The 25,361-nt window shown below is 42.8% G+C and overlaps 1 protein-coding gene across 1 annotated transcript in view; it reads right to left on the reverse strand.

The window, feature by feature from the left end:
- Positions 1-10,194: 10,194 nt before the first annotated feature.
- Positions 10,195-25,361, reverse strand: part of CCDC170 (coiled-coil domain containing 170) — a 244,970-nt gene continuing 229,803 nt past the window's right edge. Inside the window, exon 13 of the mRNA XM_085611791.1 lies at positions 10,195-14,276. Coding sequence (XP_085467917.1) covers positions 14,139-14,276 — 138 coding nt within the window. The 3' untranslated portion in view covers positions 10,195-14,138. The remainder of the gene's footprint in view (positions 14,277-25,361) is intronic.

Raw genomic sequence — 25,361 nt, forward strand, 5'->3', positions numbered from 1 at the left:
TCATTACAACACACTACCTTTACAATGTGGCTCTTACAACGCAACAGCCTTTACATCGCATGCCATTGTAACGCAGCCATTACAACGCATGTCACTACAACGCATGCCATTACAACGCATCTCACTACAAAGCATGCTATTACAACGCATTATAAGGTAAGTAATGGGGAATTTTTAAGTTTTAGGGTGGGTATGGGTTTTGGAGGACATGGGAAAAGTAATTTTTACCCCTACACTATCCAACACGTACCCTACTGTTGCACTCACTGGAGTGGGAATAGTAATTTTTACCCCTAAACTATCCAACACTTACCCTACTGTTGCCCTAAAAGTATTATGCGTTGTAATTGTATGCATTCTAATGGAATGTGTTGTAAATGTAGTTCCTAAAAAATGCATTGTGATGCATGCGTTGTAAAATCATGCATTATAATGGATGATGAGATGTAAAAACCGTGTTGTAAATGCATGCGTTGTAAATGTTTGCATTATGACGTGTCCTATTCGCTTGGGAATCATGGCTGGAGGACAAACTCCTGAGAAGAGATCCACCCCTAGATACAAGGATAGATATAAGAGGGAGTTACCAAGCCGTATGGTCTATTGCCCACTCCCACTGAGGCAATATTATATCCTTCCTGCCCCCTGGGGGCCGGTTAGGTGGAAAGTTTTTCCAAAGAAAGAAATGGGGTCGGGCAGCCTGTCCTAGAATCTTGCTGCCCTCCTCCTTTAGGCTAAAAACAAAGGGCCCGATTTACAAAGGTACAACTTTTGGTATCCACAAAGGACATGTAATACTTGTAACTTCCCTTTGTGAATACTGAAAGTCATAAAGTTTGACTTTCCATACTCACAAAGGGCATTTACGAGTAGTAAATGCCCTTTATGAATACTGAAAGTCGTTATGTTAGACTTTCCTCTCACTTTTTCTTTGTGAATTAGGCCCAATCTTTTTTATGCCACTCGGAATACAGAAAACCCACCAGACAGCATGGATGGACTAATTTTTAATATAGAAATGGTGTAGGGGCTAGTTTGTACTGTGATGGTCCATTTTCACCACCCCGGCTGCACAAGCAGTCTTTCTGTCCCAGGAGGGAAACATTGGGTGCAGAAAACCTACTATACACCAGGAAAATGATTTCTTTAAAAGAAATAGCATGGGAGCTGCCTAGTCCAGGCATTATGCTGCATACCCCCAACACACCCTTTCCATGGTCCAAGAGTGTCATGCTAACTCCTTGGAGCCCAAAGTCTAATTATTGTAGTTATCCCCCGAGGTCAAGAGAGAAGTTTGGAATTCTATAGGTCTAGTTTTGACATAAGGGTCAGCAGAGAAGGAATAGACCTCTATTATACCTCCACCATCTGTGGTGTCTAGTGGTCTTTATGCCCCTGTCTTGCAAGAGAATTGGAGGCAAAGGTCCAATTTTGTCCATAAGGGATCACAAAGAGGGGCATGAACTCCAATGCCAATACAGGCAGACCTCCCGCCGTATCCCTTTTCCTGCTTTTCTCCCTGTTGGTCTGATGGGGTTTCTGTCCATGCCACACCACCTTGAAATCACTTTTTGTGTCTAGATGTCAGAATTTTCCGGAGTTGATATTTTTTCATGTGTGCCAGCTGGTCGTGGACCCCGATCACACAGCTACCCACAACCCAAGAATGAATGAGATTCAAAAGAAAACTTTTGATGTTTCCATGTTGCTTTTTGGGGCCTTTCATGTTGGGGCTATAAGCCTATAGTGGCATATGAAGGCAATGAGGTCATAATTGAAGAAACACTCTTTTTTCAGATACAGGTAGAAGTAGAGGAATCAAACCTCACTGCAGTGCCTTTGCAATAATCCACCCTGGAATCAATAGATTAACAATGTGACACAATGCAGCATGTCAAGACACTAACGTAAGAATACAAGGATAAAAAAAAACTGTCAACACACACCTACACTAGTATGATAACATTTTTAGCTAGTTAAGGGTAGGAAAGCTGCCACATCTATTATCAGTCCTTGCAGATTCTCGAACCTTGCCTCACAAAAAAGTGAGGATTTTTTTTTAATTTTAGCCATAGTTTGATGTTTGCAGGGCATATGGCTAAGAAAAAGTAGTGGGATCCATGCAAGCCACAGCACTCTTGATATTACCAGGGATTTAATTTTCCCAAATCTTTGGGTTTGCTAGAGTTATCTGGGTGCCGGACCAACACAGATCCTCAGAATGATTGCAATTCATAGGAATACCTTGATACTTCAACATTGTATTTTGGGACCATTCCTGTGGCAGACCATACACCCAGCTATACAAGTGGGATGCACTTTCTAATGGGAGACGTGTGGGAACAAGAAAATTAGATCATTTGTTATCTATTGAATTGATCTACATTTGGCTTCCAAACATAAGTCAGTGTACGAAAAACAACGTATTCTATTAATATACATTCTGAATGACCCACCAGATACTATGGGTAACCCCAAAGTCTAACTGGTAAAAATGATCCCTTTTCCTAAGCCAGGTTCTTGGTATATCTGAAAACTGCATGGCTTGCCTTCTTCCATTGTTTATTTGTTACCTTATGAATTGATGCACATTTGAAACACAATATAGAGTCTTTATACACTGCAGCTTGGTTGGTGGTTCTGATATTACATGTTTTTAACAATGAAAAGCACTATATAATTCTGCTACTCTCTCCTACCAATAAGGCAGGTGGACAGAACAATGTGTTACAGTTGTATATTGGCAGTCAGTGCAAAAATTACAGATGAAAACATTGTCACCTATTTTGTATTTTTTCTACCTAAATTCAGTATTTTCTAATTCAACGATGAGTGTCTTTCGGAAACCTATGAGCACTCCACACAAAAGGACCCATGGTAATTTCAAAATGTTGTCCACTTTCCAGAAATGTAAAACTTTGTAGTGTTACCCTTGGGTTTCATACCTCTTTCCACTAAAGTAGAAACTGCAAAAACAGGAAATATTGAAACACCTTAAAAAATTGCAAAAAGAACTATGCTGAAAAAAATTGTTTTTTTTAAAACTTTTGTCTGCTTCTGACAACTGAAATAGGTTGATCAATCACAGAAAACCTTTTCCCTGTGTCATTTTGTTTTAAAAACACACACCTTCTTGCACAGAACTTTGCTTCGATTTTTGTTATTTTCTCAGTTCCTTCCAAGGGGAATAACAAAGTATGGATATTTTTAAAATGAATAACATTCAATGAAAAAAGGACTCACATTTGAGCTTGGCCATACAGTCTCTCTTGTATGTCAGTGCAAATTCTAACACAAATTAATTCTCAATAAATTTTAGCTGGAGGCACAAAGAATGCCTTTACCATGGGACATGGAAATCCTTATGGTATCACTCATCCTTTTCCCCCTTCATCTAGAAGCTACTAGGCTCACACTCTCAAGGCAATGGCGAATGCCGGGAATGAGCCTCTATATACTGCAGCACACCATCCAACAAGTAATGTAGTGTCACATTTAAAGTTGAAGTGTAGTCCAGTTATGTGTGCAGACCACTCAATGACCCAAAAAGTAAAGTTGACCAAATGAATGTCATAGGTACAAAATCTTTGAATGGAAGCAGGAGAATAGATAAAATGCCTGGTAGGACTGAGTCAGGGCCACTCGTATATCTGGATTCGAAGAGTGACCCTAAAAAAATAGCATTCTCTTTACTCTCAACTACCTCCGTTGGAAACATTTATAGTGTTTTCAACACAACCCTTTAGAATATAAATGGACACATTTCTTTAAGAATTGTCTGTAGGAATAAATGCCTTAATTTCAACCTCTCATGGGGGCGGCAGATTTTGGAGTCTTCCTTAGGACTGGGATCCTAACACGATAACCCTGGTTTTAGTTGATTTGTGTATATCCATTGTCTGTTATGGTTGAGACAGTTCTTCCTCAGGTCGTTATTTAATCAGAGAGATTGAGAAAGTAGAATTGATTTTCTTCCCTTTTCTTTTGAATACTTAGGAAACTATGAATTTGCTGGGTAGTGCTGTGTAGCTTGTTTCTCATTCACCTCCGAATGTGTTGTATGTTTTCCTCCATTACCTGCTTAAAAAAGAATACAAGGTCCCTTACCTTCCGTGGGACAATTAAATGGCACTGGAATAGAAATCTAAAATAAAAGATAGTTTTGATCCTTTTGGTTGTTATCTCACTCACATAAGTGTAATAGGATTGAGAGACAGATGTATGACCCTTTTTTGCGCTCGCAAATGGGAGATCGGCTCGTTTGCAACAGCAAAAAAGGGTCATTGCATGTACAAACGATATTTTTCAAGTCAGTGACTAGCAAAATAGCGTTTGCGACTCTCGCTATTAGGAAGGGGCATCCCCTTCCTAATAGCGAGACTCAATGCCATTTACTATTGTTTTGCAACCCCATTTACGGCTGCAAAACATTCGCAGTTTATCACCTACTTCAAGTAGGTGGTAAACCACTTGCAAACGGGTAGGGGTCCCCAGGGGATCCCTTCCCCTTTATGAATGGGTGCGTAAATATTTTTTAAGAGCAGGCAGTGGTCCCAAGGGTAGGGTGTTTGGGGTTGACTGCACCCTCCACCAGCTGAAGCACCAATGGGTGGGTGTGGTTTCAAGAGAGGCATATCTCCTACACCACCTTGACTTGGAAGTTGGTGGCCCCATAGGTAGGTATGTTAATATGCACCATCTGCATCTGCATGTAGTTGTGTCCCTTTCACAATAAATGTATAATTCATTTTACATGCAAGCGGCAGCTCATTTGAGGATTAGGATACAAAACACCAGTGTACATCTGTCCTGGACCAGGGGGCTGGTCAAGATGTTGTGGTGTTTTTAAATTGATTCACATGCATGCATTTAGTAACATGACCTGATTTTGCAAACGTACCCTGTGTCATGATTCAAGCTGGCATGAGATAGTGCTGTCCTGCAGTACACAAAACATCACATGCACATATATCTGCATATATCAACATCAAGCCACCTCTGACATGTAAGGTGACTAGCTGTATCACATGTATACAAACAACGTATACATATGTGCCCAACGTGCTGCATATACCAGATCACTGGGATGTCATAGTATTGAGCATCATATATAGAAAGTGTGTATTTGCAATACTCACAAAGCAATGTTCAAAATGTTGTCTTGTAGATTGACCTGCACCATACACCCAGGGCGAAGTGGATACTTTCAGGGATCCCAATGCTACCACTAAGTGTATATAGTACATGGTTGTAACTCTGTAAGGCTTGTGTGTGATCTATGATAGTCATCACATTGTGATGTGTATGGGGTTGCATCATTCACCTGTAACCAATTTACAGTTAGTGTACAAACACAACTGAAGTTGTACCCAGTAAAATGTTAAATGGACAAGGACGTATGTCAATGTGCATGTTGGTGCAATGTATTTAGGCCAACATGAATCATGCTTCTTTACCTGCTGTGGTGATCTTTGCCCACCTACTGTTTGGATGCTAATGGCACATGTGCCATCATCAGGCACCAAATCTACGATTTGGTCAAAATGTCTATTGCCTTACATCCATAACATGGCACAAACGTAACAACCTATGATTCACCAAATGTTGCAGCAAAGTGACGTGAGATAGGCTGAGTTTGCCTGGACATGGTATGCTTACATACGTCCATATTTGAGCATGAGGCAGGTGCTGGTGAGGCAGAACACATAACCCAGATAGTATTACCAATAGTCAACATTACAGTCTCATCTAATCAGAATTAGAGTGAATGTGTTTTCAAAATATAACTTATATTATTGTTGTTTAGCATCATCCTATGCTTATGCATCCTGCATAGGTTTACCCTTGTAAGAAAAATGAGTTCAGTGTGAAAGACTATAGGTGTTATCAGAAATTCATGCTGATCAACAACTAAAATGTTTCGTGATCCATACCTGTGCCAGTAGCTATGTGTGAAATCAAATTTCCAATTCTAAAGAACTTGTGGGACCATGTCAGCAGGCTAGCCATCACAAACCAACAATTCTTCCTCTGACAGATGCTGCAAATGTTGTTGTGATTGGGCAAAGTTATTTCTAATCATTGATTAGAGTCATCACAGTGGACATATGGTATCTCAACATGTGTTGCTGTAGGGATGGTAGTACATTGTCAATGGAAATCATTTACTTTGTTTCACCACTTTGAAACAACTAACCTGAGGCATGGCAGCTGTAATCCAGCCTCAGGGGTACCTGAGCTCCTGAGCAGCCCTCAGAGTAGTCTGTATCATACATATGTGAGATGAGGTGACAGAGGAATGATTACACAGATGCAAGGGAGGATGTTAGGATATAGACCAGAAACTCTATTTTACCATGGTGTTTGTCGATTCATCATCAAACTGCCTCACTGAAGCACATTGTGAGTGTAGATGTCCGCACGGCAGGGAATGGACATATGGCTTGGCAGGTTGTGACAGGGTGTAAGGAATCCTACCTCAGTGCTGGTAGATTTGGTTGGAGTACATCAGGCACATCTCAACAGTCTGCACATTGAAATTCAGTTAAATACCTTATTCATGGCCTCATATATGAGATGTACCATTTCTGGGAGACATTCATGTGTTGGCACGGAGTTGTTTTTGATGCAAAGTGGAAAGGACCACATGCAAGTATACACTGTGTCAGCAGCATACAGCCCCTCCCACTGCTCACCTATTGGTGGCATTACTCCTACTGGCTAGCACTCCTGACTCATGGTGGAAGGTTACCTACCAAATACAGCACTAAGTACTTGTACAAATGAGAACTGCAGCATGCATGCACACACTCCTGCCATGGATAGCCTTTTTGTTATTGTGCATCAAGGAAAACAGCCTTGCTGAATTGTGTGTACAGATACTAGGATATTTTAAGGTCACCATGGTATTGCTACGACTGCATACCAAAAGCTATGTATTAGAGTTCCTTGTATTTGCCTGAGTGTATATTGGTGAAAGGTTTAACAGGTATGTTTTAAAGGAGGTAGCTACCCACACTCCATTTATGTTTTGGCACAGAGTCAGTCAATACTGCAATGTGTCTTGCCTTGTGTATTTGCAGATGAGTTAACCAATGCAGAAGCACACTACCTGTACTTGCTTGATGTAACTCATTTCACATATGTTAGTGACCAAAAACAAACCCAGGTGTATGCTGCAATACCAAAGCGTCCAAATGTGGACCATGTGTCCGATTCCATGTAGACACAATATCATAATATCATAACTGCAACTCAGACTTAAGAATGATATGATTACAAGTAAAATTGTGTTAAAACTGCCATATTGTATACCTAACCCGCAAGCACTTGAGTATATTTGTCTCATTTGATTAGGTAAAGTATATGTTTAGAAGGTATATTGTTCATATCTCTTTCCGAATATTTGGTTTTGGGCTGACCTACCAAATGTAATGGTCTGAAAATGTGAGTCTACTATTGCAGAGCTCATGTACATTTTCAACTTTAGATGATAAATATTTCCTTTACCTTCCCAGACAACATGACACAGCCAAATCCATCATGTCACAAAGGGGTACAAGAAGATAGGCACCTTGTATGAACAAGGAAAGGCGGCAGGAACCTGAAACGCAGGCATGCTATATCAACAATGACATTCAAAGGCCAAACCACAACAAGAGGGTGCCCAACAGCTGACGGTAGTGCCACAGGCCATTCCAGGACTCATCTGCCCATCTGGTGTAAGCAAAACACACCATAGACACAACCCCTACCGTAGGCTCGTTATTTGAGGCACAGGCACTAAAAGACATCTAGGAACCCAAAATTTAGATGGCAGCCATTGAGGGGGAGCTGTCAAGCCTGCAGGCCATCTTGCTCAAATTACAGGAGGCAATGGAGCACATAAGTGCACATATCTGACTCTCCCTCAGGCTTTTCCTTTACCCCATTTGTTTACATAAGAATAGTTATTATAGCATATAGTATATTAGGATTTAGAATAGGTATAGTGTAGGTTAGTGCAGTGGTCTAGCTAGAAATAGTGCCACCAAGGCAGTCCCATACTTTGCCGCCTGGTGCAGGTAAGAGCCAGGGTAGGGCGGAAGGCATCTGTTGGCAAACAACTTCTTCTCGGGGGTGGGGTGGGGTGGGGTGGGGTGGGGGGGTGGTAGTCGACAGCAAAATTGCTCACCTACGCTGCGCAAAAAAAGAGTGCAGCCCGGCGCAGACCCCCCACCACCACCCTCCAGCTACACCACTGGGTTAGTGTAAGTCTGCTAAATATTTTTTAAAGTCATAGGTTTTTGTGCTGTGATTTTAGAAGGGTATGTTTTTTAGTGGGTGGTGCTTGATGTTTAGAGTGTGGTTTAGAAAAAAAAAATAACCAAAAAACATATTTTGGATGGATATAAATGTATAAGTAGTGTATGTTTAGGATGTGGTTGTCTTTTGTATTGTGCTGATGTATGTGTATTAAGGGGGGTTAGGGGTAGATGTTTAACCTTTCACCTGTGATTAATAGTTAAGATAGTTTAGGATAAGTTAGGATAGTGTAGGGTAGTGTGAAGGTTAGTTAGGAAAGGCTAGGTAGGTGTAGGTAGTTTTTAATTAGTATAGTGTAATGCATTGTTAAGTTTAGTTAATTTAGGTTAGATAGGTGTAGTTAGACTAGATTTTATGATATATAAAAAAATTCTACTTTCACTACTTGTCATCATTTTTTAATTATGATTTGCTAGCATGGAATAAGTTCATTTGAGTACATGATGTAGCAATTCCCTGCAGTGTTTGGAGATATAGGTTACTTCATGAGAGGCCTACGTACAAGAGTCAGTCTACCTCACAATTAGTCAATTAAGGACTCTTCACCATTTTTTGGGGTCTCTCATTGGTCATCTTTGTGTAAATAGACGCACAGGCCAACACAGATATACACCTACCATAGAACTGTGTGTGTAAGAGATGCTACATGTATAGTCGGGATTGTTCTGTGACCCCAGAGTACCCATTACTGGCTGTGCTGGGACACACACTGTTGCCTGTCATTTATGCTCTCACCCTTTCATCATTGTACTTGGTGGTTATTGTTGTTAGCCAGTTCGTAAATATGATTGTGGCTTCCACCTGCCTGGATAATCTCAATTATCCATGGCATTGAGTACATGCTGAGTGTGGCACTTCATGCATGTGACTTTGTGTAACTGGTTGCTAAGATAGGAAACCATAAGTCTTGTGTTTCTTTTTACCCTAAGGATGTGTAGCTTTGTTCCAGGATCTGTGCTCTGGCTCCAACTTGTCGATATGTGGGTATATTGTACAGTTGATGTTGGTGTGGTTACAATCGCACTAAATGCATGTGAGTTCTCTCAGGGGCAGAGGAGCAAATAACCCCTATGTACACCATTGTGTCTTTCAACACCATTTATCCATTGACACAGGACCTCAAATACTTATTACTTGTATGTCATGCATACAGAGATCAAAGGTGTTGCACAGAGCTTCTACATCCTTGAGTGGCATAAGTATGATGCTAAATCAGAAGGAGTCTGGGCATGAGTGTCAGCATATTGTCAGTGCATGTATAATTATAGTACTTATAGGATATCCTAAATTTAACATTGAGGTTATCATACGTGCTTGATCACTTATTCATAATAACTGAGCAAGATATATGTGGATGTGTGAAACTGTGTTAGTGCTCATATGCTGCACAGGAGGAGCCATTTTGTGCAGATAGGCATTTATTTATTTATTGGAGATTTATATAGCGAAAACTCGAACCAAAGGTATCAGAGCTCCTTACATCAGCCCAAGTTATGTTGCAGACGGATAAATTCATATTTGTTAGGCATAGGGTGATTACATGTCCCTGCTGCGACTTAAACTCGGCTCCCCATAGTCGAGGTCCACTGCTCAAGCCGTAAGGCCACATCATCTCCCCAAGGCCTTACTTATGTGATTAGTAAGGCCTTTTCATGTGTCAGCCAAGCAACTGATGCCTATTGTCACAACATGACATTCAATAGGTAAATAAGAGTTTCCTCATGATGCAATGGCAGTGGATGTATATGAGGCTTGGCATGTCCAACCAGAGCAGGTGACAGTGACTGTAGCTTTATTTCCTTGAGAAGCTCAAAAGTGGGTTTTGTATATACACATCCACCATGGTCTAGTTAGCCTAGCTGCAACAGACATACAACATGCTTTTTCATAGGAGTGCATTTATTTACCGGTGTGTGCATAGGCATTAACAAATTTGCATTCCTTGAGGCAACAACCACAACATTGTTAGAGATCAAAGGATGTCCATACGCAGCGACGGCTCCTCCTTTATGGTGGAGGAGTGTTGCCACCCTGCCAGCAGGTGCAAAATGGAAAAAAAAAGATAATTAATTAGATTTATATCACTTTATTTATCTTCACTGCTCCGAGTCTTGGGGGCAGGGCCAACCTGATGACAGCAGCAGGGCGGAGGAAGAGGAGTGGTGGGAACTGCTGCAAGTGCGCATGCCGCATTGGCCGGCTATCTTAAGACGATCAAACCGACATGTGCACTGAGATCTCTCCAACCCAGCTGTGTTGCGGGGTGGAGAAAAATAGGCACAGGCTCCCAGTCCTCGTGAGAGCACAAAACCAGCCTACTCAGGCCAATCCCGAAGCTTTTCTCATGCTGGGTAATATTATTACCAGAATGACAGTTGATCTGGATTGGCAATAAGGGAGGCTGGGAGCCTCAGCCTGTGCACTAGCAGTAGTTGAGCCAGAGGAGCAGAAGAGCGACGAGCAGCAGGTGAGGGTTATATGACAGAGGCACGCATGGCTAAACCATGCATGCCCCCACAATGCTGCCTGAACAACAAATGTATCTGAACAATGCATTCCTTTACCACACATGCCTTCACCACTCATTGCTTTACATGCAATTTTGTGGTAAAGGGATGTGTGTGGTAAAGAGCACAACCCTGCCCTGAGCTCTAAAAATGACCCCAATCCCTAAATACTACTTTGACCCGCCTGAGCCCTAAACACTACCCAGACCCCCCACTCCCTTGAGCCCTAGGCACTAGCCGAACCCCCTGAGCCCTAAATACTACCCTGACCCCTCTGAGCCCTAAAAACTACCCTGATCAGAGAGCCATAAACACTACCTCGACCCCCCTGAGCACTTATATTGTCCCCAACTCCCCTAAGCATGAAAAACAACTCCAACTTCCCTGATCCCTAAAAACTACCCGCCAACCCTGAGCCCTATAAACTACCTCAACTTTCAATAACTACTACCTCTCAAAACCCAGTCTCAGCCCCACTTGTCAGATCGCATCCTCTCTCGATCCTTCCCCTTCCTGAGCCAGCCCATCCCAGCATCTAGACTGCGCATTGACTTAACCACGCATATGGGTGGTTAAGGCATATGCATGGATAAGGCTAGTGTTGTTCCGCTTGCGGGGAAATGGCACGTGTGGCTCAGCCCGCATTGTAAAGGCTGTTTCACACAGGTAAGTTCTTCTCTTCAATAATTACTTTACTGCTTTTCCCACTTCTTTCCTCCTTCCTTCCCATTGTCTTTCTACCCTTTAATCTTTTGTGCTCTTAATTAATCTTTAATTATTTTTCTTTGTTTGCTGGTTTCATATCGTCTGCTTAGTCCTGCTATCATGAAAGTACACTACATCCTATGAAGGCTCCACACTCCACACTCCCCTTTCCGTCAGAGCACTTGTTCAGATGTTTCACTCTTGCCAGGTATACCTCCCGGTGCTGTCGAACAGCAACTGTGCTATTCCTTTGCTGTACTTGGGGTACCTACGATACAGGAGTGAACCAAGGCGTGCTCTAGTCTCTTCATGGATTCGTACATGTCGTCTCAATATGTGCGTGTACTTGTGTCTGACACGGTAAATGTGAGCGTACAGGTAGTCTTATCTGTGGTTTTGTGGATACTTTCCTTATAAGACTATTATGTATGTATAATTAAATACTTAAGTGTCTGATGTTTTCAAACTCACCAGTGTACAGCACCCTGAAACCCTGCTAGATGAAGTCCGAACTATCTAAATTATCAAAAATATAAACCTGTGTTTGGACGTCTGCGACAGCTGTCTAAAAAAGTGTATATATATACTGTCCACCTGTGTCTGCATATGTGTCGTAATGTAGGAGAAGGCATCTAATTCAGTCTTGTTGGTACTTGTGTGTGCGTGTGTCTTTGTCCACCTTTGTTGCATTGTGTAGTTTATGACTTTCAATAAGACTTTGTTTGTTTGGGCAGATACAGTCTATACTTGTGTGTTTGATAAACAACACAAAAGTTATTAAAAGAAATGCTTGAAAGAGTCTGAACCACTAGTAATTACACCCCCCGGCCTGCATTCCATTTCATTATTTTGTGCTTGTTCGTGTCTCCCCGTGCTGCCCGCCACTTTTCCCTGATACCAGCCGCTACTGTTTGAAACTCAAACTCAGAAAATATATATAAAGTAAAGAAAAGACAGAGAAAAAAGACTAAAGGCCTCATATTGAGCTAGTTGGTATTAATCAATCCCCCAATTTCTAGATGAAATGTTCAGTCTGTAGAGGCCACCAACAGAATTTCCTCCACCATTTAGATAGTATGGGAGAGGGTTTCGCATTCATGGATATGCCTGAGGATTAAGTACTTCCTCCAGAAATCGGAGTATTTTCATTACTACCCACCTCTAAAGTAGGCCCTAACTGTGCAGATACATAAACCTTGGAACATGTTCTTCAAGGTACTCTCATATCTCCTACTATTCATCCATTCCTACACGGAGCAGATATTCACTTTTTTTCAAGTTTTTTGATAGATAACTCAAAGTCAATCCATCATGGGATCTGTAGTTCCTGTTCTATTTGTATACCTTTATTTTTGCACTCTATTTACAAATTGTTCACAGATTGTACAGTGCTCCATCTTTAAGGATTTGGAAAACTTTCAAATGTATACCTTTGCTTGACTGACACAAACATGCTTATGAGGGGTGATGTGTTTACTGGCTGTGCTGCTGAAGAGGCACGGGTTTGAATCCCAGTGTTGGCACTTGACTGAAAATTGTGTGTACCTGGACAAATTAAATTATCTCCTTGTGACTAAAATGTAAATTGAATCTAGTAGTGCAATTCTAAGATTTAATAATGCGCATAGATATATTACTCTCTAGCTATGATTATCAGTAGCCGAGGATTTCCCACCCTAGTGCTTCTTACTTTTAAACAGCTCTTGCACGTGGAAAATGTGTGGGGCATATCAACAACAACAGGCGATAATTATCTCTAAGCGCACTTAGCGCTAGGATAATTATCGCCGGCTAGCGTGAATTTTCATCGCTGAGATAGCGTGCTATTAGCAACGCTTATCTCAATAGCGATAAGAATCCTCACTCTAACAGGCTAACGTGAGATTATCGCTGGAAACCCAGCGATAATCTCACGTTACCTTGTTGATAGGGACAGGCAAACTTATCCATGATATCCTCCTTCCATAGGATATCATGGCTAAGTCAGAAAAATACCAGACGTAAAAAAGCAGCGTTAACCGCGGTTAGCGCTGCTTTTTTGTCTCTAACAGGGTTAGTGACATTCTTGATAATAGGAGAAATGTCGCTTAGCAACATTTCTCCTATTATTTTACTCTGGAACGCCCCCTTTGCATCTCATTAGAGATGCAAGGGGAAGCGTAGAGTAAAAGGGTGCTAACATGCAAATTTGCATGTTAGCACCCTGTTGTTGATAGGGCGCTAGTTTTATCTCTGCTTTTTTGGCTATTAAAGCCAAAAAAGCAGAGATAAAGCCCTTGTTGATATGCCCCTGTGTATTTACTTGAGCGGATGTCAACATAAATCTGCTTTCACATTTAAACAATGTATTGATTGTTCAATGATTTAACTGCATAAAAACCATTATCTAAGTATCATGAATATTCATTCCATTTGGCATATTCAGTTAATACTTAATCGGAGAGGAAGCATGAAGAAGTGCTTTGCATGGTGTTCTCTGGCACTTTGGTAAAGGTTCAAGATTTTTGCTCATCGCGTGAACACAGTACTAGCAAACAGAACAGAAGCATGGGCCCCAGTGAGCCTATCGGGTGCAATAGCTGTGCATGACTTTGTCGATGTCCGTCGTGTTGAAGCAGAAATTCACGCGCACGAGACAACATGGTGCGGATGACTGTAGACCATTCTTTCGAGGCGCTTGATGATTTCATAGTCCGGCAGAGCCAGAGTGCTCACGTTAAGGCCCAGCAACCTGGAGACCACCTCCCGGAAATCAGCCAGCTGTAAGAACAAAAAGACGCAAAACATCAGATAAGTGCAATGCTGCTAACAAACAAACAAAAAAAACAAAAAAAATCAATAGGGCAAATATTTGGATATTTGAAGCGTGTACATTCCTAAAATGCTCACTGTCAGTTAGTTATACAGTATACTCCGTGCATGTTTAATCAGTCATTCAATCAGGCCTTTTTGTGCGCTCAGGACTGACTCATTAACTGTCAATATGACTATCAATGTAGCCAAAAATAGTATAGAAAAAAACTGAAAACCGCAGGGAGATGTGTGGCGCAGTGGCCAGAGAGGAGGTCTCCGGAGCATGGTTCGATCCCGGCGCCGGCGGCAGCTCTGCTGAACACCATGGGGGCAGATTTACAAGCCCCTTGCGACACATTTACGCTGCTGTTGCGTCACTTCTGTGACGCAGCGGCGGCGTAAACCATGCGCCATGTTGCGCCTTATTTACAACGTGACGCATCTAGGGAGATGTGTCACGTTGTAAAGCCCTGCGCTACATTAAACCTGCGTGAGGTTTAATGTATGCAGGGTGGGCATCCGTCGGAAAAAGCCTCGGAAAAGTGACGCAGTGAAATCTACAAGATTTCACTGAGTCACTTTTCCGACGCTGCTGCGTCAAAACCCTACGCCTGCTTGAAGCAGGCGTAAGGCATGATGCAGCATGTTAGGTATGGGCAGCCCCTGAGCATTGCTGGAGTTGCGTCGTGCTTGCGACACGACTCCAGCAATGCGCCGCCCTTACGCCATAAGATGCGTCACGCATCTTTTTATCCTTGCGCCACGATGCGCCACATTGTAAATGCAGCGCATCTGTGGTGGCGCAAGGGTAAACTTGCGTGACGCATCTTACCTGGCGCATCCCTGCTGATATGCAGGGATGCACCAGTCCTTGTAAATCTGCCCCCATGGGGGCAGATTTACAAGCTCCTTGCGACACATTTACGCTGCCGTTGCGTCACTTCTGTGACGCAGCGGCGGCGTAAACCATGTGCCATGTTGCACCTTATTTACAACGTGACGCATCTAGGGAGATGCGTCACGTTGTAAAGCCCTGCGCTACATTAATCCTGCGTCAGGTTTAATGTATGCAGGGTGGGCGTTCCGTCGGAAAAAGCCTCGGAAAAGTGACGCAGTGAAATCTACAAGATTTCACTGAGTCACTTTTCCGACGCTGCTGCGTCAAAACCCTGCGCCTGCTTGAAGCAGGCGTAAGGCATGACGCAGCATGTTAGGTATGGGCAGCCCCTGAGCATTGCTGGAGTTGCGTCGTGCTTGCGACACGACTCCAGCAATGCGCCGCCCTTATGCCATCAGATGCGTCACGCATCTGTTTATCCTTGCGCCACGATGTGCCGCATTGTAAATGCAGCGCATCTGTGGTGGCGCAAGGGTAAACTTGCCTGACGCATCTTACCTGGCGCATCCCTGCTGATATGCAGGGATGCGCCAGTCCTTGTAAATCTGCCCCCATGTGTCTCTGGGCAATAGGTCACTTAATCTCCCCCGCCCGGGGACCCTGAGGGGTCATTAGTTCGCGCTTAACAAATACCGGATTTATTTATTATAAAAGATTTTGTGGCCCTCGAATAGTAAAAGTACATGATCCACAAGTAAACCAGATACTGCAGGACAACCATGTAAAAATCTAATGTAGCAGAGTGTAAGAATGGGTTGTATAATTTGTGCAGGGGTCATATTTCTAGTCTGTATACCACATGCACAGCACCTTCTAATATTGCACGCGTTGGATTACTATGTTCCAGTAATAAATGTCACAGACGACAAACAATGTGCACATTTCGCTCAAATATTTTTTTTAAAGGTGTAATCTTTTCAAAAATACAGCGAAGTGGGACACCATATGAAGTCACCGCTCTAAGGTAAGATTGCCCCGCTGTTCTAGGAAAAAAGGTTGTTACATAAAATCTTTTTAAATCTCAAGATTTGCGACTTTATTATTTGAAATGTCAACTAGGTGCGCTGGGCACTTTTCTAATACTCACAACCGCGCTCTGCTATTGGTTCGTGCCCCAGATTTTATCGACTGCGCAGAGAAGGATTTCACTCGTCATAGTAAGTTATTTAGCGAAGGACTCTCAGATTTTACTAGCTTTTATAAAAGAATACCTATTTGAGGAAAACGTAGAGAGATACTTGTTGTAACAGAGATTTTACAATTGTGTCAGTCGCACTCAGCCTCTATTAATCTATAGACCGTCTAAGATGAAATGTCTGCCATAAAAGCTAACAAAGAAAATTTGTGCCGGAACTATTTGTGCTTTGGCTGCAAATTGTTGGTGCCGATGCGATTGAGGGCCTTTTTACTAACTTTCTTTATTGGTTCCTTGAAACTACGCTATTAATGGTATGAAAACGATATCTAAGGGCGAGCAGGCCCTCCACTGAGGTCAATGTAGCCCCACATTGATCAGGAGTCATCAAAGGACTCGAAATGTATTGGACACCAACCTTTCTCCTTTATTTCTTATTGGAAAACAGAGCTGTCAGTTCCTAGTCTCAACACAAAAGAAGTACACTGAGCTAGCCAGTAAACAGCAAATTCGATCCTTAGGTCACCTAGTCATCCTGATAATCACATCTCCCTTAAACAGATTTGTTCAGAAACAAATGTGGGTACATGTCTTGCACATCTATTCTTGTGGCGTGTAAAATCTGGTCCTTTATAAAACTCGTCATCGTCTGCACATCTAAAGGTATGCGAACACAGTAGGCCTGATTCCCAAAGGCATCTTTGACTGCAGACGTGTTTACAGCTGTAATGACTGGAATTACACTTGTCGTGTATTCACCACAGGATACTTAGCAGGCTTAAATTAATATGTTCTGTGTAACTGTACACCTGACTGCATATAGTCATGATGGGGTAAAACCCACACAGGGGATAAGGACTGGACCCACAAGTTCGTGAATTCCCACAAACTCATAAATTTGTTGTAAACTACTCTCAAACTCTTTACAAACCTGGGAATGGTTGGAGATTTGTTTCAGGACCTCTATTTTTTTTCCTGTCTGTTTCTTGTGACTTTAGAACTCTATGCACTATTCTACTGCTTAACAGCGGTAACGCACATGTGGATTCCCTCTAAAACACGTACTGGGCATTGCATTTATCCATTTGGCCTTTTTAATTTTCCTGTAAGGCCACAGTAAATGGTGAAAGAAATGAACCAATGGCAGCATAGTTATTGCCATATTCAGGCAGCAGTATGTATTTACATCACCCACACATATGACAACAAATATGATGGTCAGACCTCTAGCCAGGCTCCATTTTGAAAGAACTGTGAAGAAGCATGTCAGGGAAAGGTGCCCTTGTCATTCAGGATTTTTTTAAATATATATTTAATTAGTCATCCCATTGGTGTGCCTTGTAAGCACCAAAGGCTAGGTGCTTAACATATAAATATTGGCATGCCACATATTGGAAGTAAGGCTGGATTTTGAACATGTGTGAATAAAATCCGTATTATATATCTAAACATGGGAAATGCTAGCAAAATGATTCAGAGTTATTTTCAGCTTAGTTAAAAAAAAATATTCAATGGTGAAAGTACATTTTCCGTAACTCCAGCGGAAAAACTAGATTTTAAAACGTATACATTCTTCTGCCTGAGAGAAAACTGGAATAACAAGGTGATGGACAGAATTCTTGAGTTAATCTCAACCACTGGTAATCACTCGGGCCACATTTTAGTCCATTATTTCTTACCACCTTGGTACTATAGACAATGGCCCGTCTTATGCAAATCAGTACCGGCCTTCTCCTCTTGGGAATAGCCCATCATGAACTCAAAGCCACATTCCAGTCCATCATTTTTCACCCACAATGGCACCCTAGACAAAGGCCTGCCCTAAGCAAACCACAACCGGTTTTGCCTAACTTGGGACTCCTACATAGGGTTGAACTTGAGACCTTTGGCCTGTGAGTACTGGACCTATGTCTGGGCATACCTGTTGTACATAGGGTGTCAACTGCAACAACAACAAGGGGATCGAAGAAATATTTTAATTAATCTCAGCCATTTACAATCACTCATGCCATATTCCAGTTCATAATTTTTCACCCATCATTCCACTCTACAGAAAGGCCCACCTTAACCAAATCAGTGCCAACGGTGTCCCTCCTGGGATCTGTCCACCCCAAACTGCCAGGCAAGTCCCCCTCTAGAAGCGACCACCAGAAACCGCAGACGAGGTTCACCCTAGTTGGTGAAACTGGCCTTGGTTTGCTTGTATTCCAATTCAGGGAGCACCCAGCCTGGCAGTTCGGGCTAGCCTATTCCTATTGGAGCCGGGACAAGACTGATTTGCATATAGATGGTTCCAAACTAAGGTGACATGGAGTACAAAATAATGTTGGCTGTGATGCAGCCTGAGTAATTAACAGTGGATGATCTTAATTAAAGCATTCCATTCATCACTTTTGTTATACTTCAGTGAGACACCCTATGTGTGATGGGTTTACCCAGTTGTGGGTCCTGTGCTCACTGTGCCACTGGAGCAAAGCTGCACCTGACTGACAAGCCGCAACAAGATTGTGTCCAAATTAAGGTGGCATCGTGTGTGAAATAGCTATGGGCTGGGATGTGGCCCGGTAAGTTACCAGTGGCTGAGATTAATTCTAGCATACAATCCATCGATTTTTATTTAGTTGAAAGAGAAAACTGCTTCAGAACCAATTTCTCACTCAATCCAAATGCCTAAGACGCTTTCCTGACAGAGAGTTAAAGACCTTGGTCACAGGGGAAAGCTTCTTTGCCCTTGGGCCCAGGAAGACTGGAGTGTTGGGAACAACTTGCCACTTAGCCATCTGGAAAGGGGGGGGCAGGAACTGTTGGCAGGACAAAGGACAACTTTCACACTTCTTCTTTTGACTTGGTAGTGCCAAATAGAGCTGGGAGGATCTGCTCCTATTAACTCCCAGGGCCAACCTTGGGAATTGGGGCTGTGATTGGGCGTTTGGCTCCAATCACAGCATGAGGAAACTCGTTTTCTTACCATGACATAGGGGAGGGCACATAGTCTAAATAGCAGAAGTAGATAGAGGATATCCCGAGTCCTGAAGAAGGAAGGAGGGGTGCACAATCTTGGAGTTAAGGCTTCTGTACATTTTTACAGTAAACCAAAGAGGAAGTGTTGCAAAAGAGGTGGAGATGGGCAAAAAAGTAGACAGGATTTGGTGTAGGAAATTCTCCACTGACTGGCATGTCACAGCAAAAGACTAGTATTTCACTACCACCCCTTCAGAACATTCCTGTACCTAGGAATACAACATTTGAAGAAAAAACACTTTTCTGGCAAAAATGACTCAAGGACTCCTGACTTCTGCTGTCACAGTGAGTGGAACTGCTCTCAAAGTGTGAAGCAGAGGTGACAAGACCATGCTCACCACTGTTGACTGGACCCTGCAGGAGCTATGGCTGAAGAGATGGGTAGTGCCTAGAAGCCTGCCCAAAGTCTAGGGGGGGGTGGCAGAAACACCAGGAGGATCGTTCCCAGCAGCTGGATAAAAGTGGGACTTAGCCACTTTATTTTCACTGCTGGAGGATTGGGACAAGGTGCTGAAGCATTCCTAGAGACGGTGCGCCATCAACCAGATTTGTCTAGCTGTGAGCTTTTGGATGCACAGAAAATTAGTTCAGGTATACCTTGTGGTAAGATTATCTGGCCTCATGGACCCTGAACAACTACAAGTTTCAACCTTGCTCTGCTGGTGCATTTTGAGAACCAAGAGGTAAAGGTAAAAGTAAAAAAGGTAAAGCCTTGGAACAGACCCAGGTGGCAAATCTATTGCAACAGCGAAGCAATCTGAGCAGCTACAAAATTCCGCTTTGTCCCACTGATCCTTTTTAGTGTCAAAAACAAAGATTTCAGCATGACACTACGATAATGATGTATCTGGCTTCAATGTACCTTTGTCAGCAACATCCTTGACCCTTGCCCTCTTGAAAGAATTTGATCTCTAAAAATTAGATTAAGTTACCTCGTAAAAGATGATCCAGAATTTTACAAGACCATATGGCAGAAACTGAGAGAACTGCCTGAAATGGAATTGCTATGGGGCGGTGACCTAAATTTGTCCCTAAACGAGGACTTGGATAGGTCAGGGGCAACTAAGGAACCACACAAGCGGGCGGTGAAGGCAGTAATAGATGGTATGATATAGTCAAAAGTCAAAAATCGTGGATATCTGGAGACTGCGACAGCCCCATCAAATGGAGGTCATACATCGCTCTAAAGGCAACAACAGTTGGTCGCGCATTGACTACTGGTTGGGGACAGAGGAAGCTGCTTCATGGACACGACACATACAACATTTGCCAAAAACATTATCAGACCATAAACCAATCCTGCTGACTATTGAATTTCCACATTATATGCCCCCAACATATATATGGCGCTTTAATGCCAAAACGCTATTAGATTCCTCATATAACGACACCATTAGACAGGCTATCATAGAATATTTCCAATGTAACCAGCCCGCAGAGAACGACCCTAGTTTATTATGGGAAGCGTTCAAAGCCACCCTACGTGGAGTTCGCATTAGCACAAATGCAGGCATCCTAAAAGATATCCGTACTCAGCTTATCCAACGTGAGTCTAAGTTGCAAGCCTTAGAACAGGAATATGAGCGCACACAAATACTGAGTGATATAAGAAACATAATGACTGAATACCAGGAATTTGCAGAGGACGAACTTAAATATATCTAGAAGAGAGATATAGCTCGTACATATGGCGAAGGGGGGGTAGGCCGGAACATGTACTGGCAAATAAAATATGCAATGGCCATACTGTACATGCTGTTCTTAAAATCAAAGACAATAATGGTATCCTACATTATGATACAGTAGGTATATTGAACGCCTTCATGGACACATATGGGGACCTGTATGCATCACAGGACACCGCTATCCCGCCAGTGATCCTATCATATTTGGAAGACATTGCAATAGCCTGGCTTTCGGATAGTCATAGAGAATACCCATCACACGCAGTGACAGTTGAAGAAGTCACAGAAGTGGTCAAGACACTGCCCAATGGTAAAGCCCCTGGACCAGATGGATTTACCAGTGAGTTTTATAAAGATACACTGAAGACATATGAGGAAGAACTTCTTACTGGGTCTAAACCCAGGGACTACTGGATACCTCTGGTTGATTACCTTGAATCTCATCAAAATGTATAGATGTGTTTTACTATATAAGTCGTGGTACTATGGTTGTCAATAACACAAATGTATGGTGCTGTAATGTATTAATGATCAATGTCTCTTAGAAGTCTGTATGGTTGTTGTAAAAATGTAAGACTTTAATAAAATACATTAATAAAAAAAACAAGTTACCTTGTATAAACACAGGGTGAGCATGAAATTGTGCTTAGGTCTCACGCAACCTTAACCTGATACTTTTGATTGATGCATTCTTTTTTCTCAGCTGGTTTTGGCCTAAAACATTACAGGAAAGTCGTTTTAGAATGTATAATCCTGAAGTTACCCAAAGGAGCCTTGTAGCTGCCTCTTCTGATTGGTCTGCCTTTTACAGCCTGAGACCAGCTGCTAACTGTGTAGGTGCAAAGCGGCCTGGGTCTGCAACAAAACAGCCATTTGGTAGGAGGAGGTTTGCTCCCTGGAGATGCTGGGGAAAGGAAGGGGGCTGGGGAGATAAGCTGGACTTCAGAGGAAGGAGAACAGATTTAATAGGACCCAGGCCAGCTCCACTTCCTTTATCCCCAGCCAGATGACTGCCCCCTAATTAGATTCGAAGAGGAGCTGGAAGGGGAGTGTAGTCAGATGTTAGCCATAACTCTGGGCTGCATTACATAGACACACACACACAGAATACAATTTCTCCATTTTTATTTTTGAGAGAACAGTGCATACTGGGTCAAAAATATGGCACACTTCGCAGGAAGTGGTCCTAGCAGGGGGCAGCCTTACCCATATTGGTTAAGGTGTCCCCTCTCCTATCAGCATAAATAGGGGATAGGTGCAGGAGCTTCTCAGATCACTGCCTGGAACATCCAAAGAAGAAGGACTGCCTTGCTGGACCCTTGGACTGCACCACAGAAGGCTTGCACTCAGAAGGGCTGCACCTGCTGCACTCACAAGGCTCCACAAAGAAAGGAATGTGCCTGACTTAAAGGAAAAGGAGTGGACTCCTTGTTCAGCAACAGGTACAACAGAGCTGGAAGAAGAAACCTACCAAGCCAAAGAGAGGATCAACCCAGCTAAACCTGTTTTTTTTAATGAACTGTGCAGGTGCATTGTGGGAAATTGAGTCCTAGCCACCAACAGACATTTTAGAGTTTCTGAAACCTTGGCTGCAGCTACTGGATCCTTGTTTTCCCCAAAGGAACCAAAAAACTACAAGATTTAAAAGTTAGAACACTTTCTGCAAAGTTTTACAGAAAAGATCAAGGAGGAAACTTGTTCAAAGTCAAGAGTCTAGCCGTCGATATCGACTCGCTGATCGGTTTGACCTTGCTGGTCATCCAGCTGAAAAGCTCCAGGCAGATCCCAACTCCATGTCAAGAGGGAAGCTGTTAACGACTGCTTCCAGATTCTCCTCACATTAGATGCCAAGGATTTGATGCCCGTCTTTTCACTGAGTTGCCAAGCTGCAGCAGGCTGCCGTCATAGACCCGAACTTCAGATCCAAGTCTACCTGAGGACCCACTTTTGGGCCTGTTGATGAATATTATCTCCAAGAAAAAGCTTATGTCTGAAGATACACTTTTGACCAGGACCTAGCCCTCAATCTAACCGGCCTGCGTTCCATCGTGGTCGGCCTAAAACTTTGACTTTGTCACAGTCCAGCGCAACCAGATAAAGCCAAGTCGCATTTTAAGCTTTTTAACCCCAGAATGCACAATTGTTGATCTAATCTTTAAAAATTCATATAGCCGGTTCCCTATTTTGGAGTTTTGTTGTTTTGTGTCATTTTAAAGATAAAAATATTCTCTATTTGTACAAATTGGAGATAGATTTTTATTGTGTTGTGTCTTTTACTTATTTATTGTTTTGGTAATAATAAATGCTTTTCAAATACCTTTCTACTACGTTAAGCCTGACTGTTCATTTCTTAACCTACCAAGAGCTGACCAAAAATTAATTTACTGAGACTTGACTGGACCCTTTAGTGATTGTGGTATTATTACTAACTCAAGGTGAATACCCCCACCTACTAATAATCCACTTTCCTACTATTTAGACCCAGAGAGTTAAGATCAGGTTCAGTCCACCAATCAGTTGGAAATTAGGTAGATCATATTCTCCATAATTTGTTCCAAACTAGAAAATCTTTGTAATTGTAATATGCAATTGAATCAGGAGTAGGTGCCACTCGCAGAGTTTCGCTCCTCGGAATTCCACAGAATTGCAAAAAAACTTCAGGAGATTATGCAGAGTTCTGCCAACCCCTCAAAACCACTTATTCCCATGTCCTCATTAAAAAAGTACACCCTGTAATGCCTGCAATCAGCTGTTGTTTGCACGTTCATTTAGTTAACTTTGTTTGTTTAGTTCCATTTACAGCACTTCGCCTCCACGGCTTCAGCCTGTATTCATCCTGCCATTGCATCTCATTGGTCTTTCTCAGCCGGGAAGATTGCTGCAGTCACTGCCGGTATGGTGCAGTCAAGATGGTGCAAGACTGGCAAACTGTGATCAGCTGAGCCACCCCCTACGTAGAAATGTTTAACAGAACTGGGTTTCAGAATGAGCTGTCAAGGAGCAACATCAAGAATGGGGGTGTGGGGAGCTGGAACCAAGTCATGTGCACAGTAGCACAAGCAATGTCTGCCAGGTATGCGCTGTGATTTACCCTCTGCAGTGTCCTCACTCTGCCTTAAGGTGCACATGTCAGTGGCTACTGCGATCTCCGTCATGTCAGGGGCTCCGCCTGCCAGGCTGCTTTCATTTTTATCATCAGGCAGGCCGCTTTATTATTTTATTGCATTACAGTTAGTACCAGAGCTCGTTACTAAATACACACTCCAGCAGCTGCCTCGCATTCTGCACTACCTAGTAAGATGTGATTTCATGGCGAATTTCTGGGATTTAACCAGGATTAGTCCAATTATTGGTGGCTTTCAGAGGGCATCGCACAGATACTCTCATAGTAGCAGCACCGGGTCTGCCGAGGGTTAGGACAAGGGAGCGGACCTGGAAAAGACCATTCAAGTGTGTGTGTTCGCGCACCATGACAGATCCCTCCCACACACAAGACATGTCATCAAGGGTCAAAGACTACCTCATTAGACTCAGTGAAGGCTGAGAGAGCCAGCAGGGTGTGGCGGCTCAAAGGAGTCCATGGGTTTTACAATACTCCCCCTGGAATACACTGAATATAGCAGCATGTACAATAGATGACAGCATGCTTTTTTTCAGAGGCAATGTACTTGTGGTGGCCTGTAAACCTTGTGGAATTGGTGAGAGGTCAAGTGGCCGGAGCATCCCCACCCAAAAACATACAGGTTTACCAATACCAACCCAGTTCACAGCCACACCTAGCACCTTCCAGATACATAGCAGGCCATGTTTCAATGCAGCATCCTGTCCAGCTGATCTGGTACTGGTCATGTCCGTAGTAACAGTAGCCACACCAGGTGGGTGGTAAGCGTTACTATGCAGTGGAATGCAGAGTTTTGCTGAACTCCGTGCTCCAAGTGGAGCGCGGAGTAGCAAAAACTGCAAACTCCTCTGGTGGAGCAGCGTTTACCACCCACCCTAATCAGGAGCAGCAATTCACACTGAATGTCAGTGAGCAGCCTGCGCACAATATCATTGAAATTCAGAATAGCTAAACAGCATAGTCACTGCATTTCGAAATGGTAGTAATAAGACAAACCAGACCTTGCACTGTATGTTGACTCTACACCACATGACAACTTGGGTCAGCACAAAACTGATATGGACAGGATTGGGGAGGAGTGATGCAATATCCAATGTCGCAGCGGTCACAAAATGGATGGCAGAGAGGGGGACAATTGTGACTGTTGATAACATGGCCTTAGCTACACCTGACTCATCACAGTTCACTTCAG

The sequence above is a fragment of the Triturus cristatus genome, chromosome 6 (assembly GCF_964204655.1).
Source record: "Triturus cristatus chromosome 6, aTriCri1.1, whole genome shotgun sequence".
Classification (NCBI taxonomy): Eukaryota; Metazoa; Chordata; class Amphibia; order Caudata; family Salamandridae; genus Triturus; species Triturus cristatus.